The 23,133-nt window shown below is 44.0% G+C and overlaps 1 protein-coding gene across 1 annotated transcript in view; it reads right to left on the reverse strand.

The window, feature by feature from the left end:
- Positions 1–23,133, reverse strand: part of DHRS7 (dehydrogenase/reductase 7) — a 61,048-nt gene that overhangs the window by 20,409 nt on the left and 17,506 nt on the right. Inside the window, exons 3-5 of the mRNA XM_030215154.1 lie at positions 21,939–22,045; positions 13,608–13,847; positions 3,590–3,712 (exon numbers count right to left, since the gene is read on the reverse strand). Coding sequence (XP_030071014.1) covers positions 3,590–3,712; positions 13,608–13,847; positions 21,939–22,045 — 470 coding nt within the window. The remainder of the gene's footprint in view (positions 1–3,589; positions 3,713–13,607; positions 13,848–21,938; positions 22,046–23,133) is intronic.

Genomic DNA, 23,133 nt, shown 5'->3' on the forward strand with positions numbered 1-23,133 from the left:
CCTGTTACTACCTTATCCTCCCTGAGCACTCCTTTTATCCCTCAGTCATTCAGTGGTCTAACCAATTCCCTCACAGAAGGAAATATGGATGAAACGAAACAGGCTGCACATGGAAAAATACCTGTTTTAGTGTGCCACATATCTGGGATGGTGGAAGGGAGAAATTTATGTTTCAGCAAGACAAAAATCAATCAATCATGGATCAGCAATACTGTACAAAAACTTGACAACTGCAGTCTACAGAAGATCCCTAGCTAATATGAAACAGCTTGAGATATTAAGCCACGAAGACTGGGTAAAACTACATCAGCCCACTGTGCAAAGCTATCCTAAATGACTAATGGCGATCACTGATGCAAAGGGGCTTCCAACAAATACTACATTAATAATAATAATTTCTTTAGTGCTATAACATGGATGCAGCACTGTACACAAACACGTAGACATACACATAGCTTACAACCTATTCAAGACAAATAAATGATTAGGGAGTACATTTATTTTGGGAATGATTAAAACATGATGAGTGTGAAGACGAATACTAACAAGACCTTTTAGTTTCTTATTCTTACTTTTTTTTTTTTTAATATTTGTACAACTTTCTTTCATGATGAACATGGACAGTATGTTGTATAGATAAATGAAAACCACAAATAAAAAATAAGAAAAATCCTAGGGAAAAACTTTACAGAATAGGAATAAAAAAAACCCCCAAAACAATAAAAATAAGCAGAGGAAAAGTGTATCATCAGAACTGCTAATGAGTCAAACTTGAGCTAAGGCATTAAACCCAATAAAAGGTCAATATTTCAATCATCAGATCATCAAAATACAAGTCCAGTGTTACTTCCAATTATATCCAAAGTAATAAATGATCTCCTTTATCAAAATAAGTAACAAAATCCTTTCTGCCCAATATTTAAAGGGAAATGAACGCCAAAATAGCATCTAACTGGCTATCTGGCGAGCTATCCGGCTCTGAATATCACAGGTTAGCAGTTTAAAGATAACTGGTTATATCAAACGATATACTGCCCATCCCGTGATTTTAATCACACAGCTACCCATATTTGGCTGCCACAATAGGTGGAATAACTTTGACCGGCTGCAACTTAACTGGCCAGTGCTGAAAATTGGCTTGGCTGGTTAAGGTGAAACCGGAGTTGAACCAGATAGTCCATGCCAGTCACCGGAAACAGCCCTGCATTGAATATCCGGGTTCAGTGTGGACCACAGGAGATCTCCCACGGTCTAAATATCGGGGCGTTTGTGCATAATTAAAGTTAGAAAACTTGTACTTTTACGCTGTCAACCCAAAATTGTTCATAAGCGTGGCCAAACATAAAAACACCAAGTCCACTATCAAGTGGGGCAGACTCTGACCCAACTTGATCAAGTTTCAGATGATGCATGGAGACACCACACCCCTGGAGCAGAGAAACAAATCAGGATAGAGTCTTCCAAGTAGTGCCTGTTATGTTGCAATGGCGCCAATGGAATGGTGTTAAGCTCGACAATGAAACTTTTGTTTGACATTGATGAACAATTCAGGTTTGTCAGACTAAACTAAGTTCCAGCTGTAACTGGGTCGCCCTTCCAGGACCCAGCCAGGCTCGACCCTGCTTAGCTGCCTTCTTCTTCACACGGCTGCTGCCTCCCTCCACAGCAATCTGGCTGCTTTGAGCCTCAGCTCCAGGCCCTGAGATCTTCCAAGCCCCCCATCTCCCTCCATTTGTTTCACAGAGGCACATTCAAAGCACAACGTTTATAAGTAAGGGCTTTTATTTTCTTGCTTCAAGTCAACATAAATGCCCAGGCACACCTTAACTCCAGGTTGTTTAGGGCTTGCTATCCAAAGCACAAGTCAGGTTCAAAACAGTCCATATAACTTCACTTCACTTGACCTAAGATTACTTCTCTTAGGGAACAGTACATTATCAGAAAGAAAACACAGTAGATTGGTAGGTTGCAGCCCAGACCTTTTCAGTAGGAAACAGTTTACACAGTCTTTCTTGCACCTCCTTACAGCACAGTTACACAGCTTGGTTCCCACCTGTTCAGGCTGAGGTTTCAATTGTGCCCAGCCCTCTCTCTCTCCCAGGGCTGTACCTGTTCCCTCTTTAGTAGAGATCTTCCCCAGCGCCTCAGCCTCTCTCTTCCAGTCTTCCACCAGTCTCTCCAAGGCACAGCTAGCCACCCTCTTACAGCAGCTTTTCGGGTTTGAGCCAGAGCTCCAATCTCCATCTGTTCCTCCTCTAGCCCTTCAGTAATCTCCATTTTATCCTCCTCTTCAACTTCCCCCGCCCCCAATCTCTCCAGCTGGCCCTCATCACCTTCCTCAGAGACCATCTCCCAATCTTCTATCTCCTCCCCTAACTCTTGCACAGCTGGGTGGGGAAGAGAATTCTGGGACTGGTAGTTCCTCCCCTTCTTCCTTAACCCAGCCAACCTCTCTGCCTCCGGTAGCCCAGCTTTCTGAATATGGGTGTTGTGCACATGAAATCTGCCCCGTTGGGATTCCCCGGCTCCCTGCACCCCCTTTTCTTCGTGCCTTCCCAGATCCCCTTTCACCTGCACTCTCACACAGCTTTCTAACTTTAATTATGCACAAAAGATTTTGCTCAGTATTTTGACAAAGGAGATCATTTATTACCTTAGATTTAACTGGAAGTAGCACTGGACTTGTATTTTGATGGGCTGATTGAAATATTGAGTTTTTAGTGCGTTTAGGGGCCTTTTACAAAGCAGTGGTACAGCTACTGCCGCTTTGCCGCACACCAAATTGAAACTACCGCCAGGCTACCGAAGAAGCCCGGCGGTGGTTCCCACCTACATGCCATTTCTGGTGCAACAAAAATACATATATTTTTTGTAGCATGTGGCTTACCTGGTGGTAATCAAGGCAGCGCTGTGCTGCCCGGTTACTGCCAGGTTAGTGTGGGAGACCCTGCTATCACCTAAATAGGTGGCAGTAAGGGCTTCCCCTGGAAATAGCGATGTACCAATCCGTGTTATTGGTGCAGAGCCATTTCTTTTGGGGGGGGGGAGGGGTCAAAAACAATCTTTTGCCCGCTGCGGTAAAAGGGGCCTCAGCATGCAGCAAATCCACGCGCTGACGCCACCACACCCCATTTTACTACAGCTTGGTAAAAGGAGCCCCTTAATGTCTTAGCCCAAGTTTGGCTCATTAGCATTTCCAATGGTCCATCATTCACTCACATATTTTTACTGAGTTTTTTTTTCTATTGTAAAGATCAGCGATACACATTCCTAATTTAAATAAACCCTGAACAGTATTTAGACAGCAGAATGTGAAATATGTAGATAGGAGTGATTTTTGTAAAGCAATAAACTAGCAAAAATTCTGTAATGACAGATTGGTATGTTTAAAAACGTAAAGCATATGGGACTTAAATCACACCCAAGACTAGTTTTATAGTGGAACCTGCTTTAAATGACTGAATTCAGTGAGCAAGTTGTCCAATTTTAGCTTTTCCTGCCAATGAAGTTCCTGTGTACTAATGCACAAATGTCATGAGATGGAGCTTCTGTAGATAATGTCTGGATAGAGAAACTGTAATCTCTTTACCTTTGTTATGTTCTCAGTGAATGCATTGTGAACAATCTGTGACTGGACAGGTCCAGGGCAAACGTTAATAATGCTTATTCCTGGATAGTCCACCAATTCAGTCCGAACACTGTTAAAAAAACCCTAAAAACAAAAAGAAATAAGGATATTTATGAACATTCAATTTCCTTCTTAAAATAAAATGTTTTTTTTTTCCAAAAAGGGTTTATGGCCTGGCCCAAACGTTTAATCCATAGGGCTGCAGCAAAGAAAAGATTTGGATCTCACACCTGTTGGGGCCAGTTGGGTCCAGGTGCATAATGGAAGTAGTAAGCCCTGTCCTGGGAAGTGACAGAGTGGAAGACTTACTACTACCTCAGTTGCCCTTCACTGACCCAACTGCATCTCTAGGAAAAGCCTCTGGCAAGGGTTCCTTTAGCCACCCAGTCATGCTGCCTAGAGAAAGGATACAGAAGACTGCTGAACCTTAAAATATGTGTGTGTTTGGGGGAGGGGGACACACCACCACACACAGAATGTTAACCGGCATGGCCTATCATGATGCATAACCAGATTATATGAAGAGGCAAAAGCACGGTATTAGATTTCAGCCAGCGGCATGTTATACTGACTTCTAGCAACACCTTAACCCTATGTACAATTTTCTGTGGTTGCTCAGTGGTAAATTCTATAGCACAGAGACAACACCGATATTTTAACTACATTTATTCATGCAATCTGGATCACTATGACACAGTGGGACATCTCTCCACTGTTTTTTGACTTGACTGCTCATTCACTTTTTTTTTTTTTTAAGGCTTCAGGAGATGGGGGGGGGGGGGCATCAGATTTGGCCCCTGGACTGGCCTATCTATCCAGCAGGACTTTATAGGGTACACTAGTGAGACACAATCTCTGACACTTATTCTTTCACCTGTGGGGGTCCCTCAAGAGTCTCTATTGGCCCCTATTCTTTTCAATATGTTTTTGTCTCCTTTGTCCACCTTGATTCAGTTTGTGGAATTAACATAATTTAAGTGGATGATATTCAAATATTGTGTCTTTAATCCCTTAAATCCACAGGATTTTTCTAACCTGAACAAGAAACTTGATCATATTACTTCTTGGTTATCTTCATATAAATTGATCCTAATAAGACACAAGCACTTTTTACTTTTTTCTCTAAGAAAGATAATTCTGCCCCCAGCTGGGTCCATTATACCTGCAGATACTAAAATCTCACCCAGTTCTTTAAAATTTTGGAAATCCAAATATGAATCCAAAGTGACCCCCATCTGCATATTTCCATCATGGTAAGTGTTTTTAAAACCAAGATTAATTTGCTCCATTCAGAAACTCTTAGATCCAAAAGTATGATCTACTTTAATCCATGCATTTTTCCTAAGTAATTTAGTCTACTGCAATGTCTTCTTGCAAGGAATCCACATCAAACAACTAGGCATTTACAATACAAAATGCAGCAATTAAACGTCTTACTGGGGTGCATAAGTTCGTTCATATCACTCCACTGTTGAAATCGGAACATGGTTGCTAGTTACATATACTTGCCTTGGTACACAAAATTCTTCACACTGGTATAACAAATTTTCTATTTAGATATCGTTTTCCTACTCTCCATCTCTCCATCTGTGATCCTCATAGTAGAACGTATTAGTAGCCCCTTCTTTTAGAACCATTATACTGGACACATCGCTCTAATTTTTAGAGTCGCTGGTCCTACACAATGGAATAGTATACTGGGATATTTGAGACTGGAAACTTATCAGAAATATAAGACAGGAATAAGACATTTCTCTTTGGTAAAACCCTTTAGTATTAGCCCCTCTGGTTGGCTGGTCTGTTTGGTGGGCTTTGGGGATGGCTGTGTGCTGGGAACAACCACGGCAGAGTTTTTGCTCTTTAGAGCTGTCCAACAGTGATTGTATTTGTTTCTATTTTCTTTCCTTTTTTGATATTTCACTGTATTTTAATATGTAAAATGCCTAGGATGTACACCAAATAAATCTGAAACGTGAAACTTCTGCAACAACTGTGAAAGACATCTATAGCACAATTTCTAGGATTCTGTAGTGTATTTGATTAAATTCACACTGAACTGTATTTACAATGAAAAAATATTCTGAAGATGTTCCTGTACAATAAATTGTTATCCAACATGCAATGTCCTAAACCATTTATACCATATTCTCTCTAATATCACCCACCTGTGATAAATCACCTCCACCCCCCCACCAACTTCAGGGCCGGAATTCCCTTTGAGTCAAACATCCACATTTTTATTCCCCCAGTTAATTGCCCATCCCCAGCCATAACCTTGAGAAGAGATAAGAAATGTCCGGTCATCGTGGGCAGGTGGAAGGTAGAAGAGAGAAATGCCTCAGTGCCCCTTCAGTCCATTTTGTCCACGGCTGTCTCAAATAACTCTTCTCATAGCACCTGAGGTTTGTTTTTTTTTTTCCCCCTCTGCTGACTGCTTCCTCTTCAGACTCTCACTCCTCCCCTGAACCCAAATATTACAACTACTTAGCAAGCCACAATCTTTCCCTTAGCAGCAGGGGATGGGGAGGGCTCTGGAGCGCAAGGCCCACAGAATCGAGATTGTTACTTCACCCCTACTACCTCCTCTGATCCTGCGTGACTTCCACCCGGCACAGCCACAGAGTAGCAGTGATTCAATGAGCAAAAACACTGTGCAGGTAATCAGAAAGCAAAAAAGAAGCACTGTTCTTCATAGCGTGCTCAGCCAGCTGTAAGTAAACAAACCCAAAGTGACCCTGCTGTTAGTAATGATACTGTGAAGTCAGCCTCTAAAGCTTCCCTGAAACAAAACTCCTCTTCCTCTTTTAGAAGGGAATCCCCCTCCCACATGGCAGAAAATGATGCAAATTCAACATTAATACAACTCCTGAAGTGCTTTGTCCACAACAGCCCAGGAATTTTACAAGCTTCAGAGACTGCTTCATCTCCACAGTAAAATAAAGATACATACCTGTAGCAGGTATTCTCCGAGGACAGCAGGCTGCTTGTTCTCACTGATGGGTGACGTCCACAGCAGCCCCGATGATCGGAAATCTTCCTAGCAAAAAAAGTTTGCTAGAGCCTTCGAGCACGCGCGGCCATCCGCTTCCCGCCCGTCACGCGAGAGTCCCGTCAGTTTGATAACAAAGTAAAGAAGGAAAAGACAACTCCAAAGGGGAGGTGGGTGGGTATGTGAGAACAATCAGCCTGCTGTCCTCGGAGAATACCTGCTACAGGTATATATCTTCATTTTCTCCGAGGACAAGCAGGCTGCTTGTTCTCACTGATGGGGTATCCCTAGCCCCCAGGCTCACTCAAAACAACAAAGAAAGGTCAATTGGGCCTCGCAACGGCAAGGACATAACCAGGATTGACCTACAAAGAAACATCTAACTGAGAGTGCAGCCTGGAACAGAACAAAAAAGGGCCTGGGGGGTGGAGTTGGATTCTAAACCCCGAACAGATTCTGCAGCACTGACTGCCCAAACCGACTGCTGTGTCGGGTATCCTGCTGAAGGCAGTAGTGAGATGTGAATGTGTGGACTGAAGACCACGTCGCAGTCTTGCAAATCTCTTCTATAGTGGCTGACTTCAAGTGGGCCACTGACGCTGCCATGGCTCAAACACTATGAGCCCTGACATGACCCTCAAGAGTCAGCCCAGCTTGGACATAAGTGAAAGAAATGCAATCTGCTAGCCAATTGGAAACGGTGCGTTTCCCGACAGCAACCCCCTTCCTGTTGGGATCAAATGACACAAACATTTGGTCGGACTGTCTGAAGGGGCTTGTCTGCTCCACATAGAAGGCCAATGCTCTCTTGAAGTCCAATGTATGTAACTGATGTTCAGCAGGGCAGGTATGAGGACGGGGAAAAATGTTGGCAAGACAATTGACTGGTTAACATGGAACTCCGACACCACCTTCGGCAGGAACTTAGGGTGAGTGCGGAGGACTACTCTGTTATGATGAAATTTAGGGAGCATGGGCTACCAAGGCTTGAAGCTCACTGACTCTATGAGCTGAAGTAACCGCCACCAAGAAGATGACCTTCCAGGTCAAATACTTCAGATGGCAGGAATTCAGTGGCTCAAAAGGAGGCTTCATCAGCTGGGTGAGAACGACATTGAGATCCCATGACACTGGTGGAGGTTTGACAGGGGGCTTTGACAAAAGCAAACCTCTCATGAAGCGAACAACTAAAGGCTGTCCAGAGATAGGCTTACCCTCTACACATTGATGATAAGCACTAATTGCACTAAGGTGAACTCTTACGGACTTGGTCTTGGACCAGACTCTGATAAATGTAGAAGGTATTCAAGCAGGGTCTGTGTAGGACAAGAGCGAGGATCTAGGGCCTTGCTGTCACACCAGACGGCAAAACTCCTTCATTTGAAAGAGTAACTCTTTTTAGTGGAATCTTTCCTGGAAGCAAGCAAGACTCGGGAGACACCCTCAGAAAGACCCAAGGAAGCGAACTCAACGCCCTCAACATCCAGGCCTTGAGAGCCAGAGACGGAGGTTGGGATGCAGAAGAGCCCCTCGTTCTGAGTAATTAGGGTTGGAAAACACTACAATCTCCACGGTTCTTCGGAGGACAATTCCAGAAGAAGAGGGAACCAGATCTGACGCGGCCAAAAAGGAACTATCAGAATCATGGTTCCGCAGTATTGCTTGAGTTTCAACAAAGTCTTCCCCACCAGAGGGTATGGGAGGATATGCATACAGAAGACCCTTCCCCCAATGAAGGAGAAAAGCATCCAATGCTAGTCTGTCGTGGGCCTGAAGTCTGGAACAGAACTGAGGGACCTTGTGGTTGGTCTGAATGGCAAAAAGATCCACCGAGGGGGTGCCCCACGCTCGAGTTGAGCGACCACTCGTGAGGTTGCAGGATCCTGCTCAACCTGTCGGTCAGACTGTTGTTTTCGCCTGCCAGATACGTGGCTTAAAGAAACATGCCGTGAGCGCGAGCCCATAGCCACATCTGGACGGCCTTCCGACACAGGGGGCGAGACCCGGTGCCCCCTGCTTGTGGACGCAGTACATAGCAACCTGATTGTCTGTCTGAATTTGAATAATTTGACTGGATAGCCGATCTCTGAAAGCCTTTAGAGCGCTCCAGATCGCTCGTAACTCCAGAAGATTGATCTGAAGTCCTGATTCCTGGAGGGACCAAGCTCCTCAAGTGTGAAGCCCATCTACATGGGCTCCCCATCCCAGGAGAGATGCATCCGTTGTCAGCACTTTTTGTGGCTGAGGAATTTGGAAGGGACGTCCCAAGGTCAAATTGGATCTAATTGTCCACTACTGAAGGGAATTGTTAAAATCGGTGGATAGCTGGACTGCATCCTCTAGATCCCCTGCAGCCTGAAACCACTGGGAAGCTAGGGTCCATTGAGCAGATCTCATGTGAAGACGGGCCATGGGAGTCACATGAACTGTGGAGGCCATATGGCCCAGTAGTCTCAACATCTGCCGGGCTGTGATCTGCTGAGACGCTCTGACCAAGGACACAAGAGACAGAAGGCTGTCCGCCCTCGCCTCTGGAAGATAGACATGAGCCATCTGTGAATTCAGCAGAGCTCCTATTAATTCTAGTTTCTGAACTGGAAGAAGATGGGACTTTGGGTAATTTATGACAAACCCCAGTAGCTCCGGGAGTTGAATAGTCATCTGCATGGACTGAAGAGCTCCTGCCTCTGAAATGTTCTTCACAAGCCAATCGTCGAGATAAGGGAACACATGCACTCCCAGTCTGCGTAGCAACCCTGCAACTACCGCCAGGCATTCTGTAAACACCCTGGGCACAGACGCGAGACCAAAAGGCAGTACACAATACTGAAAGTGCTGTGTTCCAGACGGAATCGAAGATACTGCCTGGCAGTATCGAGATGTGTGTATAAGCATCCTTCAAGTCCAGGGAGCATAGCCAATCGTTTTCCTGAATCATGGGAAGAAGGGTGCCCAGGGAAAGCATCCTGAACTTTTCTCAAATCAGATATTTGTTCAGGGCCCTTAGGTCTAGGATGGGACGCACCCCCCCCCCCCTGTTTTCTTTTGCACAAGGAAGTACCTGGAATAGAATCCCAGCCCTTCTTGCCCTGGTAGAATGGGCTCGACTGCAATGGCGCTGATAGAAGGGCGGAGAGTTCCTCTGCAAGTACCTGCCTGTGCTGGAAGCTGAAGGACTGAGCTCCCGGTGGACAATTTGGAGGTTTGGAGACCAAATTGAGGGAGTATCCTAGCCGGACTATTTGGAGAACCCATCGGTCGGAGGTTACGAGAGGCCACCTTTAGTGAAAACATTTTAACCTCCCTCCGACCAGCAGATCGTCTGGCACAGACACTTTTATAGCGGCTATACTCAACTGGAGCCAGTCAAAAGCCCGTCCCTTGCTTTTGCTGGGGAGCTGCAGGGGCCTGCCTAGGCGCACGCTGTTGACATGAACGAGCGCGCTGGGGCTGAGCCGGAGAAGGCTGTCGAGAAGGTGGATTGTACCTATGCCTATTGTAAGCATAGGGAGCAGTCCTTCTTCCCCGGATAAAACGTCTACCTGACGAGGTAGATGCTGAAGGCGCCCAGTGGGAGAGTTTGTCGAGGGCGTTCTCACGCTGGTGGAGCTGCTCTACCACCTGCTCGACCTTCTCACCAAAAATATTATCTCCCCGGCAAGGGACGTCCGCAAGCCGCTGCTGGACACGATTCTCCAGGTCAGAGGCATGAAGCCATGAGAGTCTGCGCATCACTATACCTTCAGCAGCGGATCTGGACGCAGCATCAAAAGAGTCGTAAGCACCCCTGGACAGGAATTTATGACACGCCTTCAGCTGCCTGACCACCTCCTGAAAAGGTGGGGTCCAAGAAAGCAAAAGGGCAGACGGTCTGCAAACTGCAAGATGTAAAATCAACAAAGCAGATTGTAATGAGAAAAATATAATTTATTAATGAATATTAAAAATTATATACAAAACAGCCCGACACAGGCCGTGTTTCGCCCAACAGGGCTGCTTCAGGGGCTACACAATGATCCTCTACTGTCAAAGTATACCAGATTTGATGAAACCAAATGTACTGAAGACCGCAATCGTGGATCTTCTAGTATATATATTGAAAAAAAAAAACAGCGCAACCGAATAAACCAGAAAAATGTGCTGACATAAAGTACGTCGGACACTCTCTTGATTCTGGAATCAAGAGTGTCAGACGTACTTTATGTCAGCACATTTTTCACTTTTAACAAATATAGAAGGTGCAATTATTTGGATATCGCATTTGAATGAAGACTAAGATAGTTAAGCATTTTTCAGCTCATCATTAGTACGACTGAATTTTGGACACGAGCATAGAGGACTGGTAGGCCTTCCTCCCAAAAGAGTCCAGAGTTCTAGATTCTCGTCCCGGGGGACGGGGAGTCGACCTGGGTGGCAGCTGAGGCTGATGCCGCAAGCGGCACCGGCGCCGGGACCTCACCACAGGGGAAGAGCCAGCTGCCGCTTCCATCAACGGTACCGAGAGTGCAAGCACCCCCGGTACCGGAACAGACTGACGCAGCATGCCCTCCAGGAGACCTGGGAGGATGGCTCGGATGCGCTCGTCTAAAGTCTCTGCCAGGAAAGGCTGTGGGGCCGGTGCAGGAGTCGGAGGCAGAACCGGACTGTCCGAAGACCGACACACCGACACATCTTGGATGGAGGGTGAGCGGTCCTCCCAGCGTCTACGCTTCTCGGGGGCCGATTCCCTCGACGCCCCGGAGCTCCGGGTACCGTGTGTGGAAGGAGACCGATGTCGATGCTTCTTAGCCTTCGCTCGACGCACAACATCGATACTCCTCAGTACAGACGAGGAGGACGTGGAATCCACACGCCTCCTCAGTCGGGTCCGAAAGTGGTCGGTCCCGATAGGCCTGCACAGCAGGAGCCCTCGAGACAGGTGGAGACCCACTCGATGGCTCACTGCTCCCAGCTTGTCGTGGTCTCCGGACAGGTATTATCTGCTCTCCCAATGTCGATGCCATCTCCGGTGTCGATATGGACGCCGCCGACCTCGGTACCGCTGTCGACGTCAACGCCGAAGTGCCGGGTGAAGCTCCAAACAGACATTCCCACTGAGCTTTCCTCAACACCTGTGTCCACTTTTTAAGGCTAAGACACAACTTACACGTGTCTGGGCGATGGTCGGGCCCAAGGCACTGGATACACCACAAATGGGGATCGGTACCTGAGATTGCTCGGCTGCACCGACCGCACTTCTTGTAGCCACTGGGAATCCTCGATGTCATGGACAGAAAAATAGCGGCGGCGAGGTCAAAATTCTCGATGGTGCCAAGAAAAAAGGTGCCGTGACGGCAATGAAAGGAAACTTAAAGAGGGCCCAACTAAAAAAGTTAAGGGAACTTCTTTCTTTCTTTTTTTAAAGGAAACTCAACAGAAAATGAAGAGAATAAACGAAAAAACTTGCGAAAAAAAGCGAATCGAAGGCTCTTTCTCAGGGCACAGAGAGAGGCAGAAAGAGAAAAAAAACTGACAGGACTCTCGCGCGACGGGCAGGAAGCGAATGGCCACACGCGCTCGAAGGCTCCAGCAAACTTTTGTTGCCAGGAAGATTTCCGATCATCGGGGCTGCCATGGACGTCATCCATCATTAAAGAACAAGCAGCCTGCTTGTCCTCGGAGAACAGTCTGTTCTCACACAGCAAACCCAAATACAAATGAATCTGTCTGGTCTCAGCCTCAAATCCCCCTTTCTCCAGTTATTTAGCTTAAATAATAAAAAAGCGTGGTATAGAGTAAAATATTATTTCACTCATTTATTTTAATAACTAAAAATTGTTGAACACTTCAGTAGTATGTTGGCTGTCTCTCTCTTGTGTCACCAATTTCAGGCTTCCTAAAAAATTGAAGTGACTGCAATAATAGCTCACCCTAGACTTCAGAAAACCCAGTGTTTCTAATAGTGGCCTGGATGATTCTTAGAGAGAATATGGTAGGTTGTTTTTTTTTTTCCAAATTCTGTTCTTGCTTCATCCCTTCTGTAAAATCATTCCCTCCTCCCCCTCCAACTTTCCTTAATGCTCATCATGATTTCATCTACTCTTTCCTCATACCAAGATCCTGTTATCCCACCATATCCACCCCTTTTCTTACTTGGACTCTATCCCTTCTCCCACTTTCAATCTTTTGCCCACTATCGCCTCTCCATCCCACTCTCAAGTGTTTAATCCCTTTACCTCCACACTGTGCTGCTTCTCACATTATACTGCCCTGCCTCCTTCCAAACTACTGCCTCATGTTGCTTTTACATTCTGCATATCTCAGCACCAAAGCCTCTTTATTGAAAATTCTTCATTTATAACACAAGCAACTAGGCTTAATATACTGCTGTGTTGATTTATCCTAGTGATGCCTAAAAGTCAACAAGTTCTATCAGGTGATATGCATCTTGAACCTCTTTTCATAAGAGTTATAAAAAATTTTAAATTTCACATTCCTACTGTAGGAATCAAACAAATGTCTGGGAAGAAACACTTCAGCAAGAAATAAAAACGTGTGAACAATCCCAGAATGGCAGCAAGTTATAAAATCTTTATGCCAGTATATTTTGGACTCCAATCATATCATATGTCTAAAAAAAAAAACCTCCTTGCAAAATATCTTATCAATTTTTTAATGATTATTTCCACTTTCTATTATCTATTGTGCACTCAATCTTTATACAATCTTCTAGAAATATATCTTTATTGTATTCTATTTTAATGTACAGGACTGAATATTAAAGCACTTAGCTCTTTATTCTTTCGCCTACGGTAGGAATGACATTCTAACAAATGGAAATATTTTAGGAGTGTCATACAACACAACTGTGCAGAATTAGATGCACCAATGAAGAAATATACATGTTTTCAAGTTTATCCACTTCACACTCATGCTTGTTTATAGAATAAAGGCAACTATGGGAAGAATCATACTAAAAAGCTTAGCCAGTAAGAGTATGAACAATCTTACCTGAAGAGCATGTTTGCTTGCAGAATATCCAGAAGCGAGACAAGGACCAATAAATCCCGCCATACTGTTTACCGTGACAATTTTCCCTTGATTTTTTTCAATCATGTGATGCAAGACATATTTGGTCAAAGAGATTGTACCAAAGAAATTGAGTTCCATTAAAGCCTTATAGACATCCAAATCTGTGTCCATAAATAGGGAGCGCTGAGAGCGGCCACTGTTGTTCACCAAAATATTGATCTTTGGAAAAAATAGAAAAAAGTATGAAAACATGTTTCATAATCATTTTTATTATACTATATTTTATTTATTTGTAACATTTATACCCCTGTTTTCCCACTTATTAGCAGGTTGAATGCAGCTTACATTGAATATCAGGTTTACAAAGTAACATAGAAAGGATATGGTGATCGTTTAGATGAGGGTAGGTAAGGTGGGTAAGGGAGGAGGATGGTAGGGGAGTGGGAGGAGGGTGTGTATTGGGATTAGCGTGTTGTTTAGTGTGGGAGAAAGTATATAGGGAGGGGTAGGAATAGGGATGTACTTAGGATTAAATAGGGAAGCATAATCCAGGTTCTGTCTTCATAGTCTGATCTCAGTAGCGCAGATGGACTCATTGTTAAGTCGGGTCATATGAGTAGGCTTGCTTGAAAAGGTAAGTTTTTAGTAGCTTCCGGAAGGGTAGATGGTCAGTGACTATTTGAATGGATCTTCGTAAGGCGTTCCAGAGTTGGCTGCCTATAACGGAGAAGTTGGATGCGTAATATGTTTTGTACTTAAGTCCTTTGCAATTGGGAAGATGTAAGTTGAGATACGTTCGAGAGGATTTAGAGCCATTTCTATCTGGAAGATCAATCAGATTATCCATGTAGCCTGGGGTTTCTCCATAGATAATCTTGTGAATCAGCGTGTGGACTCTGAAGTATATTCGTTCAGAAATGGGGAGCCAATGGCGCTTTTCACGGAGAGGTGTAGCACTCTCAAATCGCGACTTACCAAAGATAAGTCTGGCTGCCATGCTTTGGGCGGTTTGAAGTTTCTTCAGGATTTGGGCCTTGCATCCAATGAAAATACTATTGCAGTAGTCGACGTGGGTGAGCACAGTGGATTGAACCAAGTTGCGGAAGGTATTTAGGGGAAGATATGATTTCACGCGTTTTAGTTCCACATCATGTTGAACATTTTCTTAGTCGTAGCTTTTGCGTGATTTTTCAGAGTTAGATGGTTGTCTAATACTACACCTAAGATTTTTAGGTTGTCGGATATGGGAATATTGATGTCAGGGGTGTTGAGTGTAGTTGGAATGAGTGTAAAGTACTGGGATGAGAGGATTAGACATTGTGTTTTTTTCCTTATTCAATTTCATCTTAAAAGCGTTGGCCCATAAGGTTAAGATGTTCATTCGATTAATTATTTTATCGGAGATTTCTGCTAAGTTGGATTTCAAGGGGATGAATACAGTGACGTCATCTGCATAAATGAAGGGATTGAGGCCAAATTTAGATAGGGACTTGGCTAGAGGGATCATCATAAGGTTGAAGAGGACCGAGGATACAGGTTACCCTGCATTCTGATGACCAGGGAGATGAGGTTGATTTGACTAGATAGGATCTTGTGGTGATGAAACCTTTTATCCATTTAATGATGGGTTCCACGAATTCCTAGTTTATCCAGTAATTTTGTAAGAATATCATGATTTACCATGTCGAATGCGCTAGACAAGTCGAACTGCAGGAGGAGGATGTTGTTTCCAAATGATATTTCATGTTTGAATTTGGATATTAAAGGTGAGTAGTACCGTTTCTGTGCTGTGGGCAGGTCGAAAGCCCGATTGCGACTCATGTAGGATGGAGAATTTTTGTATGAATTTGTTTAGTTGGGAGGTAACTCTGTTTTCCATTAATTTGGTCAGTAGAGGGATGGAGGCCACAGGGCGGTAACTGGTGATGTCATCTGCTGGTTTCTTGATGTTTTTTGGTATTGGTGTAAGTAGTATGTCACCATGTTCGGTGGGGAAGGATCCTTGTTGAAGGAGGAAGTTTGAGTGGTGAGGTCTGTAATGAAGCAAGTAGGTGCGTTTTCCATTAGGTACTTAGGGCATGGATCAAGGTGGCAATGGGACTTAGAGAGTTTGGATATTGTTGTGGAAATTTCTTCAGTGGTAAGATGGGTGAAGTTTGTCCAGGAGCGGTCAGACGGAATTTCATCCATGTCTGGGTCCAGTGCATCAAGAAAGCTATCAATACTGGCATTGTCTTGTGGGATTGCGTTGCATAGGTTGATGATTTTGTCATTGAAGTATTTAGCTAGTTGGTCGGCAGATGGATAGTTTGAGGAAGATGTTGTGATAGGATCGGTGTTGAGAAGATTTTTTATAAGTTGATGTTTCCTTGTGTCTGTTCCAAAGGCTTTAATCTTCCTTGTGAAATAAGATCTTTTGGCTTGCTTGATGGCCTTCTTGTAGTTTTTTTTGTGACTGTTTCCATGCATTGAAGGTGAAGTTGTTTTTTGATTTATCCCAGATTTTTTCAAGTTTCCTGGTTTGTGACTTGAGGTTTTTTAGTATGTCGTTAAACCATGGAGAAGGATTGCTTCTACGTAAGGTTTTGGAGTGAAAGGGGGCTATTTCATCCAGAATAAGTTTGCACCTATTATCCCAATCTGTGAGGAAATGATTTGAATTGGGATGTGTTAACCAGTCGTTGTTATAGATTTGGTGCAAGAAGGTTTCTTTGTCGATCTGTCCTCTGGTGCTGACTGTTAAGGGTTCACGTGTTATAGTCTGGTCCTTTTTACGCCAATATAAAGATAGGGTTGCTTTGTGATGGTCAGACCAAGGTGAAGCAGACCAGTGGATGTCTGATATGAGGAAGTTTTGGTCTGAAGAGTTTTTGTAGGAGATAATGTCCAGTGAGTGACCTTTTATGTGAGTAGGTTGCATTGGGGGTAGGTTAAATTCACATAATTGAAGGAAGTCAATACACTCTTGAGTATGGACAGAGTTGGAGTCTTCTAGATGAAGGTTCAAGTCTCCAATTAATAATATATTGGGACTGTTAACGCATGCATTTGATATAAAGTCCATGAATATAGTTTGGCTAATGTTCCAGTTGTTGGGAGGCCTGTAAAACAGTATTCAGGTTAGGTGGTCATGTAGTATGGAGTTACGAAGTTTACTTGAGGCAATTTCAATTTGTGGTGAGATGGATTCTGAGATGGGTTCTGCTAAGAAGTTAGAGCTGTGGATAAGTGCTATGCTTCCACCTCTTTTGTCTTTTCTAGGCCAGTGTGAAATTTTATAACCAGGGGGGCATAAGTCAAGTATGACAGGATCTTTAGAATCATGGACCCAGGTTTCTGTGATGAAGAGTAGGTCAAGATTGTCTGATGTAATCCAATCTGTGATGGTTTCAGTTTTATTAACTGCTGATCTAGCGTTGATGTATCCTACTCGGATGGGCAAAAGTGGTTCAGCAGTCGAAAATGAGGGGCAGATTTTGATAAGTTGTCTCGTATTAGGTGTTTTAGCTTTAGATGAATTTGTTCCTGATTTTGAGGATGATTGTCTTGGAGTTGGTGGGTTTTTGTGGTTGTTGATGGTCCGCAGAGATGTGATTGATTTGGGTATTATGATGTGATGTTGAAGAACTGGTATAAAATTGATTTCCGTTGGGGGGAGGGGAGATGAGTGTTGCATGGATGAAGATAGCGAGTGAGTGTATGATAAGTATTTTTATGAGGATCATGTTGGTAGATGTTTCTGGATTGGATAAGGGGCAAGTGCGGAAGATTAGTTATGAGTAAGGTGGAAGGGTAGGTAGGGTGAATGGAATAGCGAATAGAGAAAGTCAGTATAAAAGTATATACTGTATATATAAATCAGTACAGACAATGTCAGTATATAAATATATACTAAATATACAAATCAATTTGATTTATATATAAAGCATATATAAACTTATACACACAGTGATTATAAGTCAGAGTGGTCAATATCAGTAATCAAAACATAAAGCTATGTATATAAATCAGTATATAAATCAGTCTAGGGTGGTCAGTGTTCCCTCATTAACTTAGGTCAGTGTTCCCTCATTAACTTAGGATTCAGGATTAGCAGGCTGGAGCTAGTTCATATAGCTAGCTGGCTGGTTGGGGTCGCAGACTGAGGTTTAGCAAGATCTTCTCACAGTTAACTTAGGTCAGTGTTCCCTCATTAACTTAGGATTCAGGATTAGCAGGCTGGAGCTAGTTCATATAGCTAGCTGGCTGGTTGGGGTCGCAGACTGAGGTTTAGCAAGATCTTCTCACAGTTAGCTTCATCTGATGTTGGACTGGAAACGGGATTCTGACCATCGAGGATGAGGATTCAGCAGGAGATTGATTAATTAGTTCTTTAGCTGGGTTGTGTTCGTTAGTTGAGGTTTCAGCAAGGTCTCCGCAACAATCAGGTTCAGCTGGTGTTCAGTTGTTGAACTAGAGACGAGACTCTGGCCATCGAGAATGAGGATTCAGGTTCCAGTAGGCAGGGGATTGATTAATTAGCTATTTGGCTGGGTTAGGCCCACAGGTTGAGGATTCAACGAGGTCTACACAAAGGCAGATTCCAATGGAGTTCAGTTGTTGGACTGGTGACGGGACTCTGAGCAGTGAGATGAGCACCTCAGTCAGTAGATCTCCTTATTCATCATTCAGCAGCTGTCACAGAACCCTCCAAGTTCTCTGAAGTGTCAGCTGGGGCCAACGGTGTCAGGCGCAGATAACGATGTGTGCGACTGGCACAAGGGCCGCCAAAGACTGTAGCCCCTAGCCACGGGCACTGTGCAGGAATCCGATCAACTCGGCCGGTCAGCCGTTGAGAGCCGCCTCAGGATCGCTCGTACCTCGATCAAGATGCAGCGACCAGTGCCTGTATTTCCAGTGGCACGCCGATCTGACTTTCAAGGCCTATACTCCAGTTGGATAGGTACAGGCCCAATCGTTTGGTCGATCTGGTCGATTTCGCCCTCAGACAATAGCAACGTGGTACAATCTGACCTTCCTGAGTTGTGTCCAGGTCTTCTCTAATTAGTACCAGAATAAGATGATGGGGTGCGTCGGTAGTGTTTGATGACAGCAGCCAGTCCGCCAGGTTCTCTAAGCCCGTTCACCGTTCACGTGGTGGTCTCGTGGCGGTGAGGAGGCCTACGCTTCGGTCTCGCCGATCTACGATCTTCACTGGGAAAAGAAGTGCATTATGGTCGGTAGTGTTTGATGACAGCGGTCAGTCTGCCAGGCTCTCTAAGCCCGATCTACTACTACTACTAACTAACATTTCTAAAGCGCTACTAGGGTTACGCAGCGCTGTACAATTTAAACATAGAAAGACAGTCCCTGCTCAAAGAGCTTACAATCTAAAAGACAACAGAACAAACTAAAGACAAGTGAACAATCTAGAGGACGAGTAAACAGTTAATCTGATAGGGTGGATAGATTGGGGCATTTTATATTTCTCGAGCGGTTAGGCGCCGAAGGCAGCATTGAAGAGGTGAGTTTTGAGCAGAGATTTGAAGATGGGTAGGGAGGGGGCATGGCGTATGGGTAAAGGAAGATTGTTCCAGGCATAGGGTGAGGCAAGGCAGAATGAGCGGAGCCTGGAGTTGGCAGTGGTGGAGAAGGGTACTGAGAAAAGGGCTTTGTCCTGTGAGCGGAGGTTGCGGGCGGGAACATAGGGGGAGATGAGGGTGGAGAGGTAGTGAGGAGCTGCAGACTGGGTGCATTTGTAGGTAAGGAGGAGGAGCTTGAATTGTATGCAATATCTGATCGGAAGCCAATGAAGTGATTTGAGGAGAGGGGTGATATGAGTATATCGGTTTTGGCGGAATATAAGACGTGCAGCAGCGTTCTGAACGGATTGAAGGGGGGATAGATGGCTAAGTGGGAGGCCGGTGAGGAGTAAGTTGCAGTAATCAAGGCGAGAGGTAATGAGAGCGTGGACGAGAGTTCTGGTGGTGTGCTCAGAGAGGAAAGGGCGAATTTTGCTGATGTTGAAGAGGAAGAAGCGACAGGTCTTGGCAGTCTGTTGGATATGCGCAGAGAAGGAGAGGGAGGAGTCGAAGATGACTCCGAGGTTGCGGGCAGATGGGACGGGGAGGATGAGGGTGTTATCAACAGAGATAGAGAGTGGAGGAAGAGGAGATGTGGGTTTAGGAGGAAAGACAAGGAGCTTGGTCTTGGACATGTTCAGCTTCAGGTGGTTGGACATCCATGCCGCAATGTCGGATAAACAGGCCGATACCTTGGCCTGAGTCTCCGCGGTGATGTCAGGTGTGGAGAGGTATAGCTGGGTGTCATCAGCATAAAGATGATACTGAAAACCATGAGACGAGATCAGCGAGCCCAGGGAAGAGGTGTAGATTGAGAAGAGAAGGGGTCCAAGGACAGATCCCTGGGGTACTCCAACAGATCGCTGTTTGTCGGTCGCTGGTTTAGTGGTGGACGCCACTCGCCAGTCTCGTGGCGGTGAGGAGGCCTACGCTTCGGTCCCGCTGATCTATGATCTTCACTGGGTTGGGAAGTACCTTATGGTCGGTGTGTGTTCTGACCCGCAATCACTGGGGGATTCCAGCTCGGGATGTTCAAATAGGGTCAAATTCAGACTCAGCATCCTGGAGGGTCATAAGTTGCGACCTCTCAATCCGCCATCTTGGACAAACACACTGAACACTAAAAAATTTATATATATATATATAGCTCTTTGAGCAGGGACTGTCTTTTTGTGTATGGTGTACAGCGCTGCATATGCCTTGTAGCACTATAGAAATGATAAATAGTAGTAGTAATATATATATATATAAAAGGTGGGAAAATGTGGGGTACAAATGCAATAAATAATACACACACACATATACATCTGCCAAAACAATTACAGCTAGGGAAGGTCAAGCCTTGCTGCACATATAGTACCATTGACTTGCATGCTATTTCTACGGAAAATTTGTGAATTGTTAGAAAATGGGAGCCAAATATAACAGTAAAAGATGTTAAGTTTAAGAATAATGAATCTATTTCAGACTCAAACTCTAAATTAAGATGTTTATTGCACAAGAAGTTTTAAAATGTTAATACAATTAAAGCAATAAATACATAATACCTTATTAAAACACAGCTGTATTAAAATTTAATAAAGAGCAAAAAATGTTTATATTGCACTATGAATGTGTAAAGTACTATTCAGGAATGAACAACAACTTTGTTCTCTTAAATTAATCAGGGATTACACATTCAACTTCAAACAAGTTTTGCTTTCCAGGAAACTTCAGGATATAGAGATTATCAGATAAGTGTCTCAATTTCCTACCTTTGTTTGCAAAAGTTCTGTTTCTAGCAGTAAAGGCTTTGCCAAAAGAATTGATCCTTTGTGCTTTCTGACTAACTTATCGAACCAAGTTTTTTTCCACGAAAGAATGAACCCAGAGATATGGATTCAAGGTAAGTACCCCAAGCTATAAATAGAGTCCCTTTTAACTGTGCAATGTGATGGTGTGGACACTTAGCTGAACTGTAGACCTTGCTTGAATGGTAATTTTGGTCTTCATGAAGAAAACCTTTATTTGGCTCACTCTCTCACCAGTACTCAATGCAGTAAAGCACTATATTTTGGTTCTCTTTAGCCTTCCAAACTCCAATTTATCACACAATTTTACTCTCTCACACAGCTCCAGACAATATCTATTTCTTTGTGTGCCTTCAGCAACTCTGAAGTCAAGAAAGAAAGTTACAGTTTCTGTGTGTCTGAAGGGTTCACCTTCCACCAGCCATTATCGGGCGAGAAAAGCAGGATCATTCAGAGTAACATTTCAAAGAGAAATGAATTTTTAAATCAGTTTTAAATGAAAAAAAAAAGGGACAATTATTTACGGAGTCCCAGTGGAAGATTATTCTATAAGGACGGGATAGCAACTGAAAAAAAATAGTGTCACATATGTTGAACGTATGTTCAATTATCCTAGCTCTGATGGTTTGAAGCAGCCTCACATGCTACAGCTGATTCACTATTTTAGTTCAAAGCACTACTTTCCCCGCCGTTTTTTTTTTTTTTCATTTGTCCGCCTTTACTAGACTCTAAGCTTCAAGAGCCAAGGACTATCTGCTTGTCTGTAAAGTGTTGCATACATCTGATATAATTATACAAGTGATAATATTTTATGCACTACACAAATTCTTTGAAAGGTAAATTGTGCACTCTTCTAAACAAGCATGACAAATTCTGGAAAAAGAGGAAGCTCAACTAATGATCCTTGTCTGATGCATGGAGAAAATCTTAGAGATTGTAGACCCTCCAATACCACTTACTCTGCCAAAATGCTGAAGAACCCTTTTGGTTGCACCTTCATGGGACTCCAAATCACACACGTCAAGTGGCAGAATAAGGATATCGTTTTCTTGCAAATTACTGTTCTCTGTAAATTTTAAAAGAACACACATTTTAAAAGGTAGCATACCAGTATACTACCAATGCAGAAAGCACTACAAAAAGAAAAAACAAACAACAACAACAAAAAATAATCACACAGCTGCAATGTCTCAGCCCCAGGCAGACAGAGTTTGAGGATATGAAGCTAAGGGTTGTGCTCAGAGGCCCACAGTAAATGATGAACAAGGAGCCCAAGCAGTCTCCAGATTTGTGGCACAGTGCTCCAGCTACTGCTTCATACTACTACTGATTTGTGAAGAATATTAAAGTAACATGTCAATTACAACTGAAAAAATATTAATACAGCAAGAGAATTCCTTTACAAACCCTACAGTATGTATTCACAGTATTTCAGCAACACTCCAGCTATATACCCTTGGAGAAAGTATCTTGTAACTATACAACTTACTTCATATTTCTTCCTGAGGGAATTCTGTGCAACTGTGCAGTGCAAAATCCCACCCACCCACTAAAAACTATGAAAATTCTGCATGTAGAGTTTACTGTGAGCAAAGGAGGGGGGTACCCTCCACTGAGCACTGGGGCTAGGTGCATCCAACAGTGATACAGGAAGAGAGGCAGCAGCAGGCCGGTCATATCAGTAAAGCTAGCCAGCTGAGAGGCAGATGGTCCTAATAAGCTATCAGTCCACAGGGGAGAGTAAAGAAAATGAGGAGGGGATACGGCCTTAGGGAATTTGGGGAGAAAAAGGATAGGATCAGGCCTGAATATGTGGTTGTGGATACAGTGTTGAGAAAATTGGGAGGGGGGGGGGGGGAGAAAATGAAGATACATACCTGTAGCAGGTATTCTTCGAGGGCAGCAGGCTGGATATCATCACTGATGGGTCATCGTCCACGACGGCCCAGGAGACCGGAAGTCTAACAACAAAGTTTAGAAAGTTCGGGAGCGACGCAGCGCGCACGGCGACAAACGCACTGCACATGCGCAAGTGACTTCCTGCCGGCGACACCTGCGCGCTTCCCTCAGTTATACAAAAAGCAAAAAGATGAAGAACAACTCCAAAGGGGAAGAGGGTGGGTTGTAAATGATATCCAGCCTGCTGTCCTCGGA

Source organism: Microcaecilia unicolor, chromosome 9 (assembly GCF_901765095.1).
Source record: "Microcaecilia unicolor chromosome 9, aMicUni1.1, whole genome shotgun sequence".
Lineage (NCBI taxonomy): Eukaryota > Metazoa > Chordata > Amphibia > Gymnophiona > Siphonopidae > Microcaecilia > Microcaecilia unicolor.